The sequence below is a fragment of the Nyctereutes procyonoides genome, unplaced genomic scaffold (assembly GCF_905146905.1).
Source record: "Nyctereutes procyonoides isolate TBG_1078 unplaced genomic scaffold, NYPRO_anot_genome, whole genome shotgun sequence".
Lineage (NCBI taxonomy): Eukaryota > Metazoa > Chordata > Mammalia > Carnivora > Canidae > Nyctereutes > Nyctereutes procyonoides.
The window spans coordinates 4,590,478-4,613,955 of NW_026575034.1; the positions used below are offsets into that span (position 1 = coordinate 4,590,478).

General features: G+C 37.0%; 1 protein-coding gene across 2 annotated transcripts in view; it reads right to left on the bottom strand.

The window, feature by feature from the left end:
• Positions 1-411: 411 nt before the first annotated feature.
• The window catches only part of LUZP2 (leucine zipper protein 2), a 467,396-nt gene continuing 444,329 nt past the window's right edge, over positions 412-23,478 (bottom strand). Inside the window, exons 11-13 of one of the 2 annotated variants that reach the window (XM_055317492.1) lie at positions 4,681-4,767; positions 3,812-3,912; positions 412-2,261 (exon numbers count right to left, since the gene is read on the bottom strand). In XM_055317492.1, coding sequence (XP_055173467.1) covers positions 2,216-2,261; positions 3,812-3,912; positions 4,681-4,767 — 234 coding nt within the window. In that variant the 3' untranslated portion in view covers positions 412-2,215. Of the gene's footprint in view, positions 2,262-2,556; positions 3,913-4,680; positions 4,768-23,478 lie in introns of those variants that run through there. The other variant, XM_055317493.1, reaches the window with a different exon arrangement.

The window sequence follows — 23,478 nt, forward strand, 5'->3', positions numbered from 1 at the left end:
CTCTTCCTAAGAAGACTACATCTTAGGATTCCCTGTACTGCACTGGGATATACGCTCCCTTCTGCTTCCTTTTTCTTCCCTTGCTGCTTCCAGTTCTGAATTAATTCATTCAACAAATATTTGAGGACCTTCTAGGAGGCAGCTTGTTCTGAGCACTTGAAGCTCATTTGCAAACAAAAATTCAAAAATCTATGACACCATGGAAGTCTACAAAAACAAAATGAAAAAATAAATAAATAAAATGAAAGATTTCTGGGACAGGCCAAAGAGAGATTGAAGATACACCCAGAGTGACATTTCCAAAATGTCCTTAGCTCTTGACACACAGAAGCAAGTACTATTTTTCATGTCAATATTTGTTTTTTTTTTTTCAATTAGTTTATGTAGGAGGATATACATTGTAGTCTTGGTAACAAATCTTTATTGAGGAAAAATAGGCCATCTTTCAGTAAATTTTATTCTTCATCATTGACCATTAATATTATGTAACATGATCCAACAAATGGTTTGGGGAAAATTAAGACTTGTACACATGACTAAGAAAATGACCCCTATGTAAACAAGGCTATGTTTTCAGAACTCCCTAGGTTGGGCCGGCTCACCTTACTCTATTGGCATCAGTAATAATTTCAGCCTCTGCTGTAATTAGTGCTGCTTACAGTACCTGAGCTATAAAAATAAGATTCCATTAGAGCAAAGTTCACAAATAGTGTTTTAATCCAACTATCCACATTGTAATCTAAAACGGTAAATATCTGCTTCTCACGTAACTGCCTTAGACTTGTAATCCAGTATGTTTTATGAAACAGAACTGTGCCTGAAAAAGCATTAGAATGCTAAATATCTGCTTGAAGAATTAAAAAAAAAACAGTTAGCCATCTAGTATATTCAGTATTCAGAGATTTAAGATCACACAGAAAACCACAACCAGGTGAATTACTGAATCAGTCCCTTTTCTTCTGAGCACGTTGGGATTGAACAGACAGTCAGCATTCAGTTGGGTCTTGTGAGTTTTAGGCCCACATCCAATTTACATAGTTAATGCATATAAAAGGAAAAAAAGTCCAAAACAAATTCCTAACTTAGAATGGATATATAGCATCGATTAGTATTCTTAAATAACTAGAGAAATATATTTTTGTTAGTTTCATTAGTACTTATATTAAAACAAGTTTATTCCATTGCAAAGTATGTTTGTTTCTCAGTAGGAGTCAATTTATATTCTTCAAATCTTAAGTAATCTTTTACTGCTTACCATTACAGGCACGTAGTAGAATTATACTACCTCAATTTAAGATTTAGGTTAATATTTTCTTCCATGTGAGGGTAGTTAGGCTATGAATGTTAACTTCTCAAAAACAACATCAATTTATGGAGCTGTTAATTAAAAGAAATAATGAGAGACAGCATCTCTTTTATGGACAAATCTGCACATGTAAGTAAAACATTTTAAACCTTTTGGATTCTATTTTAAAGCAATTAAAGGATCGAGAAAAAAACGCATTCACTAAAGTCACATAACACACTAAGAAAAAAGAAATTCTGTGCTTGACTATTAAAAGGAGCTTCCGTAACATTTCTTAAAAATATCTATAAAACACCTCTGCTACAATTCTTTTTTTTTTGAAACAAATAATGCAATGATTATAGCACAGTAAACTGCAGGATGCATAATGCTATCTACTGTTAAATGAAAATTTATACATTACACTCATGTAAAGCCCACATGATCATGCCAGTAATTAAGAGAAACACGTTGATTATTGTCACATACTAGAGATTTAGGGCATAGGAAGAATAATTTACAAATGAAACTGTCCAAATTTGATCACATCTTTCAACATCTTATAAAAATTTCAGAAAATATCAGCTCAATTCTCTTTTCATTCGTTCCGAAGTTGCCTCAAAACATATAAGGTGAAAATCGTGATTAACGTTCCATAGGGTCCGTAGAGTCTAGGAGGGAAGTTGGAGCACACGGTGTGTGTGGGAAAGTGAACCTAAATTGAAAGTAAATTAGCCGCTCTCCTTTCATAATCATTGGAGGTGGTTGGCTTTCTGAGTACAGTGGGGAAATGATAAGCCATCAAACTTGGAAGCTAGCAATATTCCATCTAATAGAATTAAATGAGTATTAGAGCTGAGGAATTGGGAGGAAATTTGGACCTTCAGTTTTTTGTTCTATCCTGGGCACTTCATTTGAAAACTCAAAGGATCATCTAGAAAATAAATTCTCTTTTTTTTCTTGGGTTGCTTGCAATCTAAAAAAAAAAAATACTGATAAATGACATGAATTACTCCACAAATATAACTGCTACATGATTATATCACAATAATACTTACACTATTTATGATAGTTTGCCATTTCTCCAAATCACTAAATTTCTTGGAATATGTCATTGTGATCACAGGCATGCCATTATATATCAGAATTTAAGTTCACCTATTGATTACAGATTTCCTTCCTTCCTTCCTTCCTTCCTTCCTTCCTTCCTTCCTTCCTTCCTCCCTCTTTTTTTTTTCTTTCCTCCCTCCCTCCCTCCCTCCCTCCCTACCTTCCTTTCTTAAATTAATAATATATTCTAAGACGACCCGCCAGGATACTGTGCTCCAAATATATGAATTGTAGCTTGGCAGAGCCATTCTGTAAAATCAATCATTTTATATGCTTTGTGCATTTGCAAAAACGGATCTAGCCAGGAGAAGAGTGCAGACAACCTGACTGGTTCATTTAACCCATTAATTTGAGTCTTCAAGTTTGATGCTATACCAGTTCTATCAATCAGATAACTATTCAGATATCAATTCCTGTTGCCTGTGAGCTACATTCAGATTATTCAGGAGTGCATGTATTTGATTAGTGGTATGTAGAGACCCAATTTCAAAGATGATCATGGCTGTTGACTTGTTTTCAAAATATACAAATCTGGGTTTTATTGGTTCTACATGGCTAGTTTTGCATTCATTAAATCCCTATTTTAAAATGGGTATTATCTGCTTGCACATTTGTGTTTTGCAACCCCCTTGTCATCCCACATTCCACTATCCAATTTCACGCAAAAAAAATCTTGCCAAGCATTTTAAGGAACTCAATTCCTAACGTGGAGTAATTCCAGCAGACAACTATACAGATGTGTCTATAGAATGCCAAAAAAAATCTTGTCAATTATGTCAGAAATTTAGTCATTCATCCAGATATTTTGTCTATATCATGTCAAACATGTTTAGTGAATTCTGTTAACTGGCTAAAAATCTCACAGAATTGCCTTGACATTGTTTAGACATGGTTCAAAATATTAGGAAGAACAGCAATAAACACCCTCAAGTAAACAGCATATTCGGGTTGACACAGATTCCAAACTTAAAGTGACTCCCATTGGCCAATGAGGACCAAAATCTTGGTGATATGGCTGCAATTTGGATCCTAAGAATGCCAAGGATCCACAACATTTTATCATCCTCCAGTTGATTTCAGAACTAGATCATATAAGTACTAGATACCCAATGAACTAGAAGAATTAAACGCCATTCAGTGCATTTGAGTTAAAACTGACCAATTTATACTGGGCAATTTACTGATGACAATGACTATTTATGACGGTGGATATCCATTTTAATTAGGTTATTGCTTAAGGATCATAATTGGCCTGGAATCTTTTGGAAAATTTGTAGACTACTTTATATAAAGTACAGAAAATTGTGAAAAAGTTGCATGCTTTAAAAACTTAGTATTTCCATCAAGCCTGTGGCTGAAAAAGAGTATGAAGACAATCGTAAATGAATGTTTTTAACACAGTTTCTTGATATTTACAGTATTTTTTCTTCTCTAGTCGCCCTCCCATCAAAGCTGGTCAATTGTTTTTCTGGAGTTTTCTTCACCTCACATTCAGTACAAGGAGGCATTTGCAATTTCTGTGAAGCAATACAGAAAAGACAATGAGGATAGTTAAAATAAATATATGTTTAAGGTAAAAATTAAAATCCTAACAGAACAGGAATATAAACTTTTAAAGCTCAACAAATATCTTACAGTAAATGCATGCTAGGCCAAAATAAAATAAGTGTAAATATGTTAATACTTCTATTTCATGGAAGTACATAAAATACTGTTTACTAACAGCACAATACTTTAAAAATTATTTCGAGAAGACTTTGGCTAAACCATTCAACTCTGATTAACCTAACCCAAAAGTTAGGAAATGTGGTAAGTGAGATGAACCCTAAGAATTGCTATGATATAATATTTTTGGTCCAATATAGAACAGTTCAGAAAGAAGTTCGGAATTAAGTTCTTGAAATGTGCTTGTCATTTGTTTCTGTTGCGGATATGTATTTCTTTCTACCTCCTCTGCTTCCCCAAATCGTTTATCTTTTTTGTTCTCTAAGGAATAGATGCATGTTTTTTGTTGCCCGTATATTTTTGTTTTGTTTCTTGGTTGTGTGTGTGTGTGTGGGGGGGGTATACATCCCCCACCCTTGTTCTTCTGACTACCTCAGATGATTAAACCAGAAACTTAGTGGCAGGCACAAGTGGTCATGGAAAGGTCCAGAAGCACTAGGTGGAGGACGTATCTCCTATTACTCAATACAACATTCCTGCTTCAGCTAGAGAAAAATCATTGGACCCAAAGGATTCAAGTTCTTTCTGACAAAATCAAAACAAACAAACAAATAAAATACCTTTGGGGTAGTCGCTGGCTCTATAGTGACACTGCTTGATTGATTGTCTTTCGGCTTCATTAAGCAGGTCCTGCCCTCTTGTAAAAGCTGCAAATGAAAATAGATGAATGTAGTTAAATTCTATGAAAGAGGGCATAGAAAAATTCCCTTCAATTCTTCCTACTGGGAAACTTCTTTCACTCTGATGCAAGCCGAAAGGGCAACGTAGGGACAAAACTGCCTCATCACAACCGTGGCCCGAGCCCAAGGAGAGACCAAGCACTGGCAGGTGGTGTGGGGATCTTAGGGGTACTGATGGCCATCAGCTACTATGACAAAATTCCACTCAAATGGAAAGTTCTTCCTTTGTAAAAGCAGTTGAACTGAAATAAAGAATTATAAAACTACTGTTATCTGTGATGAATCTGGACTCTAAGACTTGAATATGTCCGTGGTCTGTATGCCTACAGGAACATCAGTATTGCCAGCTTGAAGCGAGTTAAACAACATAATCATCAATCTGTCTAGCAAAAGCTCCTCAGGACCTTGAACAAAGTATTATATTTTGAAAAATAAAATCTTATATTTTACTAACCAGGAATTCTCATCATATTTATTAGCCTCACCAGTTTTGAAGAATTGCTGGCAGTGTATTCCAATTGAGCTTCATTTTTATTCTTATTTATTTTTTATTATTTTATTTTATTTTATTTTATTTTATTTTATTTTATATTTTATTTTATGGGGGTGGCTTCATTTTTATTTTAACCAAGGTTAAAATATTGACCTTCCCTTCCTTCCCCTTCACCCATGCTCTCTCCTTCTCTCCTTCCCTCCCCCTTCCCTTCTCTGCTTCTCTTCTCTTCCTCCTTTCCATACTGTCTCTTATTCTTCCTTCCTCTCTCTTTTTCTGCCTCTTTATTTTAAACACATTTTCAAAGTAACTACAATAACTCTTCCTTGTAAGAATATGCTTCTTTTTTTTTTTTTTTTTTTTGCAGGGGGTGTGTCCTTTCCATGTGTACAACAGAGCCTAGAAGTTTAAGAGCGCATGGCCACTGGATAGCTCTGAACTTGAACAAGTCAGTTTGTTTCCTTGGGACCTGACAACGGGGAGGAGACCTACGTGTCCTTCAAACTCTAACGTCCTACAAATTCTACAAATAGATGACAGCTTAAGAGGCTGTACAGGAGACTTAACCTACTCCAGTTCAGGTTTTAGAGCAAAGTTATTTTCATATGCTCCCTGTTTTTTGCACTATACTGCTCTTAACTGAATACACACCGTGATCCTTTACCACTCCATGTCTATCTGTATGCCACCTCACCTTCATAAAAGTCTCTCTCCACTGTGACATCTTACAACCAGCTACTTATTCCCTCCCTAGAATGTCATTTCCACCAGTAGAGAGACTCAGTCATGCTTGCCTGCTCTAAGGGTACAGCGCATATAGAAGTTGTATCACTTCACAATGTGTTTATATGTATAAGCATGTCTAGCTCCCCAATATATTGCAAGTTCCTTGAAGACAGAGGTTACATTTATCAGCTCTACATCCCAGCATGATGCCAGCACACAAGTGGTCACTATGAAATATCTGAATAAGTAATAATGAATAAAACAAACATTGGCTATGAAAATATTTTAGTCCTTCAGAATTTTAATAAATGCCTGATTTTTTTTCATACGATCAAACATAGGTCTAGTTGATTGAGACTCCAAAATGGTTACACATAGCCCCTTCTTCTGTATAAGCTTACATTATAGGAGCAAAGTAAGGTAACAACTATAATGATGGAAATCAGTAGTCAAAACCTTGACTCCTCATTCCAAAGAATTTTAGGCAGACGCACAGTGGAATCGTGTAAGTTAAGAAATGTGTTTGTTTTTATGTTGTATGGGTTTGAATGAGACCTGGGATCTAAATTTTTCCTATATTATTATTATTATTATTATTATTATTATTATTATTATATTTTTGTTATGGTAATACACCTGGCTTGTGTTTTTTCTCATTCTTGCATTCAGCCTTTGAAAAAATAAATAGTTGTATAAAACCAAGCTAAAAAACCATGATCAATGCAGAAAGTATTCTGCAAAGTCTAAGCTTTTCCAAAATATATTTTAGGATAATGGAGTTTCTAGGTCATACACATTTGGGAGAAAAGTTTATTTGAATATGAAACACTTGTATTTAAAGTCGTTCTTCTCAAGCCTTTAACATATAATCTCTTAAAGTTCTGGTCTTGGATGACCTGTTCATATAATTATATAAGGTTATTGTTAAAACACTATACTCCTGAGTGATAATTCAGTCCTATGACCATGGGGCTTGCATTTTTAATCAGCACTCCAACAATTCCAGTGCACACTAAAATTTGAAATCCATTTCTTCATAATGCACAAACGCATTATAAATCACCTAGAAGGACATATAACAAATTTTTTTTCAAATCTATTTGACCTCAAAAACCTGTCTTGTGTGGTGTTCCACTTGAGGTCATTCTCATGAGGAAGATACTATTGGATTTGCAGTGGAGTTTTTTCTTTCATTAATGCAAGCACAGCTGACTAAGCCTTTGATCATCTAAACAATGAAAACTTATTAAACTTCAACATTAAAGAAAATATTATGTGGCTGAAAGATAGCTCAAACCTTTTTTTGATACCTTGATCTTATAATGAACACTACCTTTAAATTTATTTTTTTTCTGTGCCTCACGGGCATTGTAGAAATTTCATGAGATGGAAGTTCATAAAATTCTTACTGTTTCTCAGAGAAGCAATAGATATAAGAGCAACATAATTATAACTTGCAGGTATCATGCCTTAATAACCATCTTATCAACTTTGTAGCCATTGATAAATTGGGCATTCATTCGGTGAGAACATAAAAGGGAAATTTCTTTAACAGAGTCCTCTCGCATTTATCGCCAACATCACCCAGGCTGTCAAAAATTCCAGACAACTGTAGTTAAGGAAGATAAAAGACAAAAACAGAGAAAGGACACATTTCTAATATTGTAGTATAAACGTAATTTTCCCTAACGTTTAAAATGCTTTGGAGTAAAATAGACTTTAGTTTGAGTTTTGGCTCTGATGTTTATTCATTGGTGATCTTGATAAAATAATTTGATGAGTTATTTATCTCTGAGCCTCAGAGGTACAGTACATAGAAACCGTAACACTTAACAGTTCACTGGCTGTAAAATGGAGCTACTTCACAGAATTATTTTGAGGACAAAATGAGAAAACAAACATGTGCAGTATAAATACTAACAGATAATAAACACTCTCTCCTTTCTCCTTCTACAATTTTTCATGTTAGTATTAGCATTGTTAATGATTACAAGCCAAAAATTAGGATGAGCTGACACTGACATTATACATATGAAGTCTGGGGCAGAACCAACAGTCATGGAATTCCCATGCATAGATGAGGAAGAAGGAAAGGGGGGGAGAAAAGGAAATGGAAACCTAAGTGCTGATTTGAAGGGTTGCAAAACCACTAAGGACTAATACTTTTGATTTGACACTATAGATAAAAAAATAATAATAAAATTATTATTTAACATAATGTTCTTTTGTTGGGAGGAAAATAGATGAGAGGGATGCCGAAGTGACTCAATTAAGTGTCTGACTCTTGGTTTCAACTTGGGTCATGATTTCATGAGTCATGAGACAGAGCCCTGCGGTGGGAGCCTGCTTGAAAGATCTCTGCTTCTCCTCTCCCAACCCCTCCCATGTGGGCGTGCGTGCACGTGCACGTGCGCACGCACACACACACTCTCTCCCTCTCACTAATATTTTTTTTTAAAAAAGATGAGAAAATAGAAGTTTCAAGGTTATGCAGAATGATATTGATGGATTTAAAGATTTATCCAATTAAACATGGTCATGAGAATATAACTGGCCAACTCCTTAATTTTACTCTTGTAAAACCATGAGCAGGACCTAGTTAAGACTTGCCAGACTCCTGACTGGTGGAAAATAAGAGATAAATAGTGTTTCTTAAAGCCTTTCACTCCATGATAGTTTATAACTGAAAGCTAATACAGATATTAAGGGCAGGAGACTTATATGTCATATCGTGTGAGCCTAAAGGATCTTACTTTTGTGTTGCTTTACCTTTGTTTTGATAATTTAACCATAGTTGATGTTTTGGTTCCATACTTTGTGAAGGTAAATGGTGCTTAAACTGTAAATAAAAACCTTTTTGGGGTGATAATTCAAAAGATAATTGTGTGAACACAATATACAGGTGCCTTTTTAAATGTAACAATAACACATAATCTTTTTTCCCAATTCTTTCTCCCAGTGTCTTTGTTGCTATTAATAGTGCTGGCTTTTTCATGGTCTTAAAATTCTGTTTAATAGCCCTCCTCCCTTGACGTTCTATTATCTAATCTCTTATCCCCTTCATCTCAACCCCTCATATTTACACATGAGGAGATCAACAGTCATACAATGTTTTCAAGGCCATAAAAGTATTGTTGCTGTACATTTGGGTTCATTCCAAGATTCCACGTACCTTTTTCCTCACAGGATTATTTAACCTTATAACGTCTTATTGTCATGTTAGATTTTACAGTTTCAGCTAACGACACAATTTTTAACAACAAAATACTTCCTCGGGTACTTTTGAAACATTCAACAAAGACAACTTAGTAGATAGTAGGTACCTATGGGGGCCTGATGAATCAATGAGATGTATTATCCAGAAAAGAAGAAAATATGACTCTTGGTTACTTAGGGTGACTGGGGATTTCTTCATGAAGGAAGTGACAAAGAAATTCATCCCTGTGTAATGGGTAGAGTTGTCTGCAGCAGAGTCAGGAGGAGGAAGAAGTTACAGTATTCATGAAGTTGGAGAACACATCAAAGGTCATAGTGCTGAGGTCAGCCGAGACGGTTACTACTGAGCACTAACTAGAATAGGAACAGTTCATGGGATACCTTCTAGGCCACATAGTGATATATATATACTTAACTTTGCAATTATGAAGAGACAGGTAGAGTATAAATATCCTGCAAAAATATGCCTACTTGTCTGAGGAAGTTTACAAGTTAATGCTTTCCCTATGTGGGAATCTAAAGAGATTCATTAGTAGGGCTTGAAAGTGATCAGTCTGTACAACACCTGCCTAAAAATGCAGTCCCTTGTTCAGGGTGTGATCTCCTGGGTCATGAGACTGAGCCTCACTGTTGGGCTCTGCACTCAGCAGGGAGTTTGCTTGAAGATTCTCTTCCTCTGCTCCTCCCTGCACCTACTCACGCACGTGCATGCACTCTCTCTCTCAAATAAATAATAAGAAAATAAATAAATCTTAAACAAAGAAACCAAACAAAAAGACCCGCCATCCCTCAGCAGAACCTTATTCCTTATAGTGTAACTTTTGGAATCCATGCCATTTTTATAAGCCCTTGTCTCTCCCTTGCACTATTCTGGAGATCATCAGGACTTGTCAGGGCAGCTTCCTTTTCCTTCTCTCGTCAGGCTGACAAGAAGCTGAAACTCGGCTACATTTTTCAGAAATTGTGTTTAAATACTCAAATATCTGGAGTTGGGAGTTTCAGAACTTATTTCATGAGTCGATTGCTAAGTTAAATTATGCAACTGAAAGAACAATAACCAAAAAAAAAAAATTCCTTATTCAAATGATTTCCATTCAGTCTGTGCTGGAAACGTATACACTACATATGATCAAGACATGTTTAACTTTTCATCACAATTCAACTCAAGAGACAGTAAATCTTGAGACTCTTCCCTTTATAGGCATTGGTCAGAATCTAAGAAAAGCAACAACAAGGACAACAATACTTAATACAATTTAATTGTTACAGATAGACTCAAGAGCGATCATTGCCTGAGGATTATGTTATCTTGGCTTGCAATAGCAAAACTTGCAGATGAGAGTAGCTGACAGTCTTTCCATGGGTGAGTCTGTAAACCATTTTTTTATTAAAATTATTCAATATGTTAGACTGTAATCCTTTTCTGTCTTTCAGAGATCATGGGGTTTATTCCCTTATTTCTTCCCTTGATTATTGAACTAAACTATTCAACTCTCTCCAACCTTGCTTCCTCCAATCTATCTGCCACTCAGTCTCCAGAAATATCTTCCTAATGTCTATTCCATCAGGCTAACTCATTGCCCCCCAAAATCAATCAAATCAAAACACATCAGAAAAACATCACCCCATACACAGATGTGTGATTTCCCATTGCCTATAAAGTACTGGGGCTGGGGAGACGGATGGGATAAGGGAGTTGGAGACTGTTTTCTTAAACAGGTGAGAAGTGATATAGGAGCATGGCCTTCGGACTCACCTTGATGAACTACAGCAAAGTCTCAGAAGACAAATGACTGGGTCTTAAGCGAATGAGTCTCTGCTGTCACCTACTCAGGCTCATACATTTTGTTTTTATTACTGTTGTTAAGTGCACACACATATACAGAACTTTTTGTCACACTGGTTTTTCTTTTTTTTATTTTTTTTGGACTCATTCCCCAATACTACCTAAAATGATGATCAACTTTCATTCTTCTAATTCTTTCTGGGACAATCTGAAACTGTCAATTTAGGAAGAAGTGAAAAGTGCTACTTTATGCGAGAGATTTTATGACTAAACAGAATAAGGTAGTGGTTAAATTTGTAGGCTAAGAAGTCTGTCTTAACCAGTGTTCAAGTCTTTAAACCTACTGCTTACTAGCTTTGTGGTCTTTGATAAGTTATTCATGTTTTCTTAATCTAAATTTCCGTTTTTGTAAAGGGTAGAACTATATTATTTTATAAATGTTTGTAAGGATTACCTAGGAGAATGATTTAAATCACTTAGCTCAGTGCCTCTTACTGTAAGATCTCAATATATTGTAGTAGCAATTATGAACCTAACAGTGAGTTTGTCAACCACCCGGAACAGAGCACCTGATACGTATGAGGTACTCCGTAAGTCATACCTATTGTTATATCATAGTAGACTCCCTGATACTATGTCTTCATCAAATAATTGTTTATATAAATAATATATGTGGCTCACACAGCTCGGAAGGAAAAGTAGTTCTACACGAACTTTTTCAGAGGCATTAATACAATGCCATTCTCATGTCATTGAAGGAAAATGATACGGCCCAATTACACCAATAATTTATAAATAATCATTACAATAGTAAGCTATTTTTTTTTTCTGTCAAATGAGGAAACGAGGAAAAATTATACATTTCCTGTTGTTGGCTCCAGCCTGATAAAATAGGCTTCTCTCTTTCTTGCTCTATTTCTCTCTTTTACCATGCTGGTGTAGAAATAAATCAATATGGGTATTTTGGAAAATAAGTTAATAAGATAGGTACAGCAGTCTTAAATATGTTCATGATTCAGCATTTCACTTGGGATAGTCTCTCTCTGAAGAAAATAATCCACATTTAAAGAAAAAAGAAAGAAAGGAAACCTTTTCGCACAGAAATTTGAATTTGGGATTTGTAGAACAGTAAAAGAGAAAACAAAATAATGGTTGAATACAGGTAAGCTCATTAAATAACAATAAAATCAGATTAAATATTGTTGTAGTCATGAAGACATTTGTAGGATTCTTATTAATATGAAAAACACCTATACTAAAGACATGTAATACAAAATTATACAGGTAAAATCACAAATGATTCATTTGTGAATTATACAGTTAAAATCACAGTGATGCATAAGAAGTGCGTGTAAAACATACAGAAATAAATGCATCAAACTTGACCCTGACAAATGTGGAAGCACAGCAACTAAGTTGGGGAGAAGAAAACAGACAATTTTGTTGTGCTGTCCTATTTTTGATGATTTCAAAATAACACAGAACACATCTGTCTGTCTGTCTGCCTGCCTTTCCATCTCTGAAACTGTTCATCTGTTGAAGGAAAATGATACGGCCCTGTTGTTCCACCTCTTTCCCCACTCCTGTCCTCCCTCCTGCCCTCCGTCTTCTTCGCCCACTTTCCCCTCCCCACTCTTTGTTCTCTTTCTTTTCTTTCTCCTTTTTCTTCTTCCTTGGGGGACATGGCTGTTCTGATGCTTTTCAATGAGCTACAACCACCTATAGAAGAACTGTTTATCCGTATAGTTTCCCTATAGAAAAAAAATATATATGTTCATTTAAAAAATGTGATTTTAAGTTGAAACAGTGCCTGGACACTTTAGCTCTCCCTTATCAATTTGAGTCTCAGGTTTTCTTGAACAAACGGAAAAGTTCAGATGTCATTTTCTCTCATGCACATATGATTTAAAAAATGTAATTTTGCGGGGAGCCCCGGTGGCTCAGCGGTTTAGCGCCGCCTTCAGCCCAGGGTGTGATCCTGGAGACCCAGGATCGAGTCCCACATCAGGCTCCCTGCATGGAGCCTGCTTCTCCCTCTGCCTGTGTCTCTGCTTCTCTCTCTCCTCTCTGTGTATTCTCATGAATAAATAAATAAAATATTTTAAAAAAATGTAATTTTGCTTGTGGAAGAATGGATACAGATGCAACTAGCTTTGGTGAATAATTGATTATGCAAGTTAACTATTTTCTGTCTTAAGACACACACACAAAAATGTTTAAGTAGTAATCTTGAAAATTTCACAAAATTGTGCAATCTGGCTAGCACAGGCCTTCAAAACATTCCATCTCAGGTAAAATTTAACCTGATTAGTAAATACATATATCCAAAAATTCCAGTTGTAAAATACAAAAACTGATGAGGAAAACACGCATGAATCCAGCTGTGTCGCTATGCAGCTCTCCTACTCAGTTGTACAGGAGACCTAGGGAAGAGCACAGCTGGGTCTGCAAATTATGAAATGAGATAAGCCATGAATACATTTTTCTTAAAGTGATTACACTTATCTCGCCCATACACACCACCACCACCAGAATAACCAGTTTGTTCCTGTGCTTTTGAGCAACGAACAGCTAGCTATCTGACAAAATGTCATATTATGGCCAGAAAGCAGGCAAAGTAACTACAAAACTATGTAGTTGAGACAAGCCCAGCTAATTATTTATCTTGGTACATGGAAAACAACACACAATCACAACATGGTGGGAAAACTGTGATGCTGAGACGTCCTAATAATTATCAGGACCCCTACGCCCCCCCTTTTTTTTAAATAGAGTGAGTGAAAGTGGAAGGGGCAGAGGGAGAGACAGAATCCTAAGCCGGCTCCACACTGAGCAGAGAGCCTGACACGGGGCTTGATCGCACAACCCTGAGATCATGACCTGAGCTGAAATCGAGTTAGAGGCCCAAGTGACTAAGCCACTCAGGTGCCCTAAGGACCTTCGTTTTAATGTGGAGATACCAGGCTTTGGAGCCATGCGTAAATGAATTTGAGTCCCAACTCCATCTCCCACATCTGTGATAATGGGGGTAAGTTAATGAACACTGAGTTTCCTGGATGTTGGTATTTTATAAAAGAATAAAGTTAAACACCAAAAATAAACATCAGGATTGTCAGCTTCAAATTTCAAAATTAGAACAAATAAAGCCACAAACAAACACACCCCTAAGTTTCAACAGTGTTTCAGAAAAGAAAGAACATTTTAATACTAAAAACATTTCCAAAAGTCAAAGGAAATTTTCCTCTTGAGGAGCAGAGGGAGAGAGAGAGAGATAAGAGACACAGAGAGATTGATTGATTCATGGAAAATCCACTGAAATTTTGTTATCTGACCCCTTATTCAACGCCCATTTTCTACACCTTTGAACTGTTGAACATTTCATCACAGGCTAGCACTTTCCAGTGGAATGAGGTTTGGAAAATTGCAACTTAACCTCGCTTTTTCCTCATTTATAAATGTGGATGACAATGGTGACATTCAACAGTGACGTCAACGTGAAATGAGATAAAACAGGTGACCTGCTAGGTGAATGGAGTGAGGAGTTAGGCCCCCGCAGGTTGGAGTTCCTTTAGCCTTTACGGGCTGTATGGACTTGGAAACGTTACTTCATCTTCCTGAGGTTCTGATGACTTATCTGTAAAGTAGGCAAAGTATTACCTACCTGAGGGGGTTCTTGGACGAGTTAGATTAAATTAAAACTATATAATGGTTCCTAATGGCGTATCTCGAGTAGGTACTCAGGTAAGTCTAATTTCTGTCCTTCCTTTGCTATCCTCAGCTTCCACTTCCTTCAATCAAAATGTCTCTCTCTTGTCAACAAATATTTGGATCCTATGAGAATGGAAACGCTGACACTCGGTCATTTTAATTTCACATCCCTGGAATCAACACATTGACCCTGGTCATTAGGGAATGTTGATATTGCCAAAGGATTTGTTGCTGACACCCCTCGCCCCGAGCCTGTGGTTCTTTCTGTCTCATCCTGTCTCATCCTTTTCTGTTTATGATTTAACAGGGCAAGAAAAAAAAAATCTTATTAACCTACCGCTCATTAATCCTAAATAGCCTTAAACTTAGATGTCTTTACTTTTTGTTTTGTTTTGTTTTTCCCCTCCTCAATGCAAAATCATCAGATCAGTCTAATTTAACTTAGGGATTTAGCTGTCTCAAGAGATTTTCAGTATGATACAGGCACATCTTTGGCTCCGAAGCAAATATCCTATTCAGAAATTATGATAATAAAGTCATATTTAGAATGACCTTTTTAAAAGGACATGTCTAAGAGTTTAGCTAAATATCCATACGTATTGCTGCATCAGCATCCTTTTTGTGTGGCTAAGAGGTCTGCTGGGGCTTGGAAATGACACTAGCCTCTCTAGGAGTGCATGTCCTAGACAACACTCGGTAGAGTCACAAGAAAATGTAAATTCCTGGGGACCCCAGGTGGCTCAGTGGTTGAGCGCCTGCCTTCCGGCCAGGGAGTGATCCTGGAGACCCGGGATTGAGTCCCACTTTGGGCTCCCTGCATGGAGCCTGCTTCTCCCTCTGCCTGTGTCTCTGCCTCTTTCTCTCTCTCTCTCATGAATACATAAATAAAATATTTTAAAGAAAAAAAAAAGAAAATGTAAATTCCCTTTTTTATTTTTTTTTAAAAAATTATTTATGTATTCATGAGAGACACACAGAGAGAGGCAGAGACACAGGCAGAGGGAGAAGCAGGCTCCCTGTGGGGAGCCCGATGTGGGACTCGATCCCTGGACCCTTGGGTCACGCCTTGGACAGAAGGCAGGTGCTCAACCACTGAGCCCCCCAGGTGCCCCGAAGGAGTAAATTCCTGGTATGACTTTCCCAGTGCCCCGGGGATAAACAGCCTCTCTTGTCTCTACCACCCCACCCCCACTTCTCCTTTCTGTTTCTTAGCTAAGACTCTCCTTCCTCCCTATTCTTGGATCTTACCAACATTCCTGCTCTTTTTGCTTTAAATTGATCAGTCAGGCCTAGACAAGGACCCCAAAGCACTCTACCCACCAACCTTAAAAAAAATGTGTCTCAGGTCCTGCTGCTCCCTCTCTGCCTGTCTCCGGCGTTGACCTCCCCCCATGTGCTCCACTGACCTATGCATTGTATTTCCTTCAAAATTTGTGACTAATGAAGTTCTTTATTTCACTTTCCCTTGCCTCGTGATCCTCCTTGAACCTTGGCTCACCATTTGGTACCCCAGGGATCGACTTAGCAAACGTTCATTTAACAAAAATCCCATGAGCTCTAGGACTTAATTACCAGTCATTGGAAAGACTATAAAAGGGAAATGGCTTCCTTAGCATTCTTGTTTACTTTAAATTACACCCTATTCCTTCTCTGAGGAATAATGAATAATACTTTAAGAATTAAAGCAGATGGAGTGATTTATCAGAAATTCGTTCAAGTCTGAGCTTATATCTCTAATCCTGCTGATCACTATAATTTTGTTATTGGTATTAAACATTTGGTGCTCCTTCACAAGAGAGATTAGTTATATCTCTTATGATCTTTCTCTAAAACACTAAAAGAACTCAAAATGATTAATGCAAATATATAACTGGGCAACCTGAAATTCTACCAAGAAAAAATAACTCTGGTGGGTACAGAAGTCCAGTTGATTCTCCATATTGAAATAAATTACGGAACAGGTTGGAAGCTAAAAAGAAGAAGGATTTTTAAAATATTCTAGAGAAGAAAAAATGGAATTAAGTCTCGGTTACTTAAAAACATGAATACATTTTGGCTAAGTTTTTCTGGGCTGCCACCTTTCTGTACTAAATACATTTGTCATGTTTATTACAGAACGGTATTTTAGCAGTGTGTTTAGTACTCCGTGTGAAATAGTTAAACTTTTGAAAACCACAGCCTTGTCTCATTTCACAATGTTGTATGTTTTGGAGAAATTTTAATAAGCATCTGCTAAATGAACATTTTGCTTGGTCCTGAAGGAAATGCCAATATTTTTATAGATTCTGTCCTCAAATTGTTTATTATCTAATGAGTACTCGGTACAAATAATCAACTTGCAAGCTTGACTGTAATACAGGATGAAATATATGTATGAACCAAGCCCTATGGGCGCCAAGAGGAGAAAACCATTCTGTGTTTTCAGGGAAGACAGGAGGAGTCAAAGAATCGTTAACCAAATCAAGCTTTGTATGCACAGCACTGTTTGGCCAATGTCCTTATAATTTATATCAGCGTGTTTTTTGGGTTATTTTTATTTACCACGTGACTAAATTAACCATTGTTATGGTTTCTATACAACTTCTGATGAGAAGTGCCACTTAGGTTCACATTCCTGCAACTTTAAATTGATGCTCTAATAGGGCAACCTGGAGATTTGTATCTGCTGTGCAATCCAGAAAACTGTTCTGAAGATCTTATGAAACAATCTACCATTCTGCATTCTCTGCAGGCACGTCTGTTCCTTCTTGAAGGAACCACCATAGCACAATAACAATGCCTTGTGCAAAGCCAGCCTCTTCAGATGTCTGATAAAATGTAGCCCAGAATGATGATATGGTGTGGCCTCCAAGCCCAATTACAGCAGGGCATGACTCGCCCAGAAAATTTTGCCAGTCCAGCACCCGCCAACAACTCATCAAGTCCATCAAATACTACACAATGAATACTGGCTATAACAGGAAACTAGGATTCCTTAAATCTCTGCCAAAATTGTTTTAGCATTAAAAAGCTGGCATCTTTTCCTACTCGCAGCTCTATGATTTTTTTTTTTTTCTGCACATTTTCCCCTTTTCCTTTCCCTAGACAATACTTGCTGTTAAATAGACTCCCTTTGGTCAGGGACTTGCCAGCAGGTATAATAGGAAGAAATGGAGCTGGTGCTCTCAGTGCTAAAAAGAAGCCATTGTGCTTTTCATTTTCTCAGCACATTAAGAAAAATGTTTGCTACCTACAGGAGTCGGGAATATTGTGAAACACATTTAGATCCGCATTAAGTCTTAATCCCTAAGTGAAAATTAAAATTGAATGCTCAATGTCTTTAATTCTTGATATGCTATTAAACAATATGAGACACATTTGCAAACTTCTGGCAAATGGGATGATGGAGCAGGTATATCCTTTGCTTTCTCCATGTGTCTCTGATACTATCATTTAAGGAAGGTCTTTTCAAAATAATTTAAGAACACACCAAACAGTCCAGTTTGCTGTTAAGCCAGTGGCAATCTACCTAAAGTTATCTAAGTCTACTAAAGAAAAAAGGGGGAGGGCAAAGAATCCAGAGAGCATTTTCCAAGATGACCCTTTCTGGCTTATTTAGGGCAGGAAATGGAATGAACCCACAAAGGTATCTAAGACAATGTAAAGTCTCTAATTCCAAGTTTGGGACCTTGACCATAGAAGATATGGAGACCTTGGGTATTAGAATTACAGAGCAGCTTTTTTAGAATGAACTAATAAGGACATTGTGATATAACTGAACACTGTGTAGTTAATTTAATATCATATATAATTATTATGACAAGCCTGTAAGGAATCAACATCCAATGTTCTTAAAATGTTTGTCAGAAAATACTGACAAAAGAAAATCTAGGTGGGTTTATTAAAACAATACACATTCCTGGGCTGTGCCCCAGATCTACTGATTAATAATCTATAGGAGTGAAGGACTTTTACCAGTTGACCTGGTGATTCATAGGTATGCAAAAGTCTGAAAATCCTTGATCTACATTTTATAGATACGGGATCTGAATTATAAAATCACTTGCCAGGAGTGACATGTTAGGAAATAGCAAAGTTGGCATTCAAATCTAGGTTTTATGTAATTTCAAGGCTTTCTCTACTATATTGTTTAGTATTGGGTGTACCAATAGGAATCAAAATGCATCTCTTTTGCCATTTATTTACTAAGAGACTGCACGTATGCCCATCAGCTCTCAGGGAGGTTGCTGATGATCACAGAATCCTGGAATTGAAAGAGATGCTCACATGATATTCCTTTCTTCCATACTACTGCTTCATTTCCAAAATACATCCAGAATAGTTGTTTTTCATTATTTTTTTAAATATTTGTTTGAGAGAGAGAGAGAGAGAGAGAGAGAGAGAGAGAACACGCACTAGCCGGAGGATGGGAGGAGAGGGAGAGGGAGAGAGAGTCCTAAGCAGACTCCACGCTGAGCAGCGGGGCTGGATCCCTCGACCCTGAGATCATGACCCAAGTGGAAACCAAGAGTCGGATGCCCAACTGATTGTGCCACCTTGGTGCACAATCCCAGTTTTTCATTATCCAATCACATAATATACTATGTTTTCAGTGGCTAAATCTTAGTTCTTATACTTTTCATCAAAAGTTCACTTTTATTTTTGATTGAAATAGTCTCCTTCTTATAGCTGTTTTCACAACATCGGGTACTATCCTGAAGAGGGGCACTGAATAAGACCGTGCCAAGACCTATTTCACATAGTTTTTCTCTTTTGAGAGATTAATTAAAACATACAATTCAAAAATATTTATTGAGGTTTTAAGTGAAAGGCATAGCTTTATGTAAAAGAATGGAAAGTGGTAATTATTGAGGACCTGCTATGTGTTCATGTTAAACTAGGTGTTAAGCTAGACTATCTCACTGGAACCGTTAACAAATTATATAAGATAGGCCACATTTATCTCTCTTTTTTAGAGGAGGAAAATGAGCCTTGAAGGGATTAAATACTCATGGTTACGCATTAGGTAACTGGTTGAAACAGAAATGAAACCAATCAACATTATATACTGAATTTCTTCTTGAACCTTCCCCCTCAAGCTTTAGTAGACACACTCCATTTGTCACTGTTGAACTTAGCAGTGTCCCTTCTAGATTGGAACATGCTTTATAAGTCTAGACAGATAAGCAACATCAGATAAGAGATTTATCTTCCTTATTCTGGATATAGCATCAGAATCTCTTGAAATCAACATTGCCACTTCGTGTAGTTGTTTCGCAAATGTCATCCCAGTTTAAGTCAGAGCTCATAGTCACTTGAAAATAATCCATTATAAGATAAATATACAAAAATTCATTGCATTTCTAAATACTAGCAATTAGCAATCTGGAAATGAAATTAAGAAGACTACTCCATTCATAATAACATCAGAACGAATTTTAAAATTAGGATAAAGAAAACAAAAGAAGTGCAAGCCTTGTACACTGAAAATCTACAAAATTTCCCTGAAGGAAATTTTAAAAGATATAAATAAATGGAAAGATGACCAACGTTTATAGAGTGGGAGAATTAATATTGTAAGAGGACATTTCTCCCCAAACTGATCTATAGGTTCAATGCAAATTCTCTCAAATTCCCAACAGGTTTTTGTTTTTTAATTGTAATTGAAAAGCTAAACCTAACCTTAACAAGGAAATGGAATATATTCAGAATAGCCAAAGCAATCTTGAAAACAACAACAGATACCTCAGTCTCAAACTTATCATAAACCTACAGTAGTCAAGACAGTATGATACAGGCTTTTTTTTTTATGATACAGGCTTAAAGATAAACATAGTTCAATGGAAAAATTGAAAGTTAAGAAATGAATTCAGAATTGTAGTCAATTATTTTTGACAAGTGTGCCAAAGCAATTCAATTAGGGAAAGTATATTCATTACAACACTTTAAAAAATAATTGTCGGGAGCGAGCATGAAAAGAAACAGACGCCCCGCTGAGCAGGGAGCCCAATCCAGGGTTCCATCCCAGGATCATGACCTGAGCAGAAGGCAGATGCTTAGCAGACTGAGCCACCCAGCTGCTCATACCACAAATTGTTTTGAAGACTGAGTTAACTGATATCAACATACAAATAATGAAAATAGATCCTTATTTCACACTATACAGAAAAATTAACTCAAAATGGGTCATAGATTTAAATATCAGAAATAAAACTAGAAACGTTTTTAATAAGAAAATGTAGAAAAATCTTTATATTCTTGGATTGGGTAAACATTTTTTAGATAAATCAAAATCATGATCAAGAAAGAAAAAGTGATAAACAGGACCTTACTGAAATTAAAAACTTTTTACACTGTTTAAGACTACTGGTTTGCCCTCTGAAAGTGAAAGTTGTCACTTTCACCTCAAAACAAGAAAAAACAAACTGGTAACCTACAGTTTTCCTTACATCTGTCAGAGAATTGAGGTCACCAGATAAATCATCACTCCTAAAACTGGAGAGATAGGTAAATACACAGAATACAGACAAATTTAGCTGAAGTAGAAGCCTAGGGAGCCATTACCTTGTAGGAGCACTTAGAAATGTGAAATCTCAAAGGATTATTAAATGCCTCCCCTCCACCACACCATAACAGCATATGGAATGTGATTACAGTTAAAAGAACTACGAAGTTCATACTTTATGTTAAGAAGAGTCTAGGAAAACCTGAAGACATCAGGGTGAAAAACATAGGGACATTAGCGGAAATGAAGGCCTCCGACATGTATGGATGAAGCATGCGGGAACCAGTCTAATTCCTAGCCAGATAACCTCATACCAAAATTCTATCTACTTCAGTTCCCATTACCCAGTACACTGTGTCTGGCTTTCATTAAAATTTGGAGGCGCCGAATGGAGAATTATGTCATCAAGATGGTAACATAGCTTGTTCCTGAGGTCAGTCCTCTTCGCAGGACGACCAACTAGCAACTATCCAGACAAGACACCATTGTAAAAATCCTAGAAGCCAGGATTGAGGTTGAAGTATGCTCAGGACTACAGAGACTGAGGACAGCATTAGAAAGTTATGATGAGTGGCTACACTCTGACCACATCGACCCCTCTTCCAGGCCAGCACAGGGCTGCACCAAGAGGGCTCCCCTGGAATTACAGCTTCTGGGGGAGGGACGAAAAAAAGAATCCAAGCTGAACATCCAGTTTCTCCAGCATTGCAGGATGATGCCTGGGAGGTCCCTCCAGTCTTGCTTCAGGGGAAATCACTGGTGTAGTATGTGGGCTAGGGATCCAATAGAAAGGGAGAAGGGGGTATAATTTATGGTAACCAGCCTTCACGACTTGGCAGATTATAAACCTGCATGCTGCAGAGCCTAAGAAGATTCCAATTGGCTGCTCTGCCCATCTACAATCCAAAATTTTTTAAGACTTTATTTATTCATGAAAGGCACACAGAAAGAGTTAGAGACACAGGCAGAGGTAGAAGCAGGTTCCCTGCAGGGAGCCTGATGTGGGACTCGATCCCCGGACCCTGGAGTTACACACTGTGCCAAAGGCAGATGCTCAAACGTTGAGCCCCCCAAGCACCCCTATAGTCCAAATTGTATATGAAAAGAACATACCTCAACAAAATAACAAGCCCACAGATAATATCATACTCAATGGTGAGAAATTGAAAGCTATTTCTCTAAAATCAGGGACCCGGTGAAGAGTGCCCACTGTCACAACTCCTATTAACATATTACTGGAAGTCTTAGCCAGAGCAATCAGTAAGAGAAAGAAATAAGAAGCATCCAAATCAGACAAGAAGAAGTAAATTGTAGGTGCCATGAATAGAAATGTAGGTGACAAAAGAAATTCTAAAGACTCCACCCTAAATTTGTGAACGCTAAAAAACAAATTCCGTGAAGCTGTGGGATACAAAACCCACATATAAAAATCAATAGTCTTTCTATACTAACAATGGATTATCTGAAAAGAAAAAAAAAAACAGTAATTTAATGCAATCCCCACCAAAATACCAGCAGCATTTTTCATAGAGCCAGAATAAACAATCCTAAAATTTATATGGAACTGCAAAATAGCCAAATTCTGAATAGCCAAAGCAATCTTTTTTTTTTTAAGATTTTGTTTATTCATGAGAGACACAAAGAGAGAGAGAGGAAGAGACACAGGCAGAGGGGGAAACAGGCTCCATGCAGGGAGCCCGATGTGGGATTCGATCCCGGGACTCCAGGATCAAGCCCTGGGCTGAAGGCAGGTGCTAAACCGCTGAGTCACCCAGGCTGACCTAGCCAAAGCAATCTTGAAAAAGATAAATACCATATGATTTCACTCATGTGTGGAGTTTAAGAAACAAAACAGAGGAACATGATGGGGGGTGGAAAGAGAGGCAAACCAGGAAACAGACTCTTAAGACTATGAAGATCAAACTGAGGGTTAATGGAGGGGAGGTGGGCATGGGGGATGGGTATCACTGAGGGCACTTGTGATGAGTGTTGTATGTAACTGATGAATCACTAAATTTTACATCTGAAACCAGTGTTACACTGTATGTCAACTAACTGGAATCTAGACAAAAACTTGAAAAAAAACCCACTCCATAACATGAGGGGGGGAAAGGAAATAAGGAGAACAATCTCATTTATAATAGCACCTAAAACAATAAAGTGATTGGTAAGAAATTTAACCAAGGGTGTGACAGAGCTATATACTAGGCTATAAGATATTGATGAGAGAAATTGAAGAAGATGCAAATAAATGGAAAGATATTC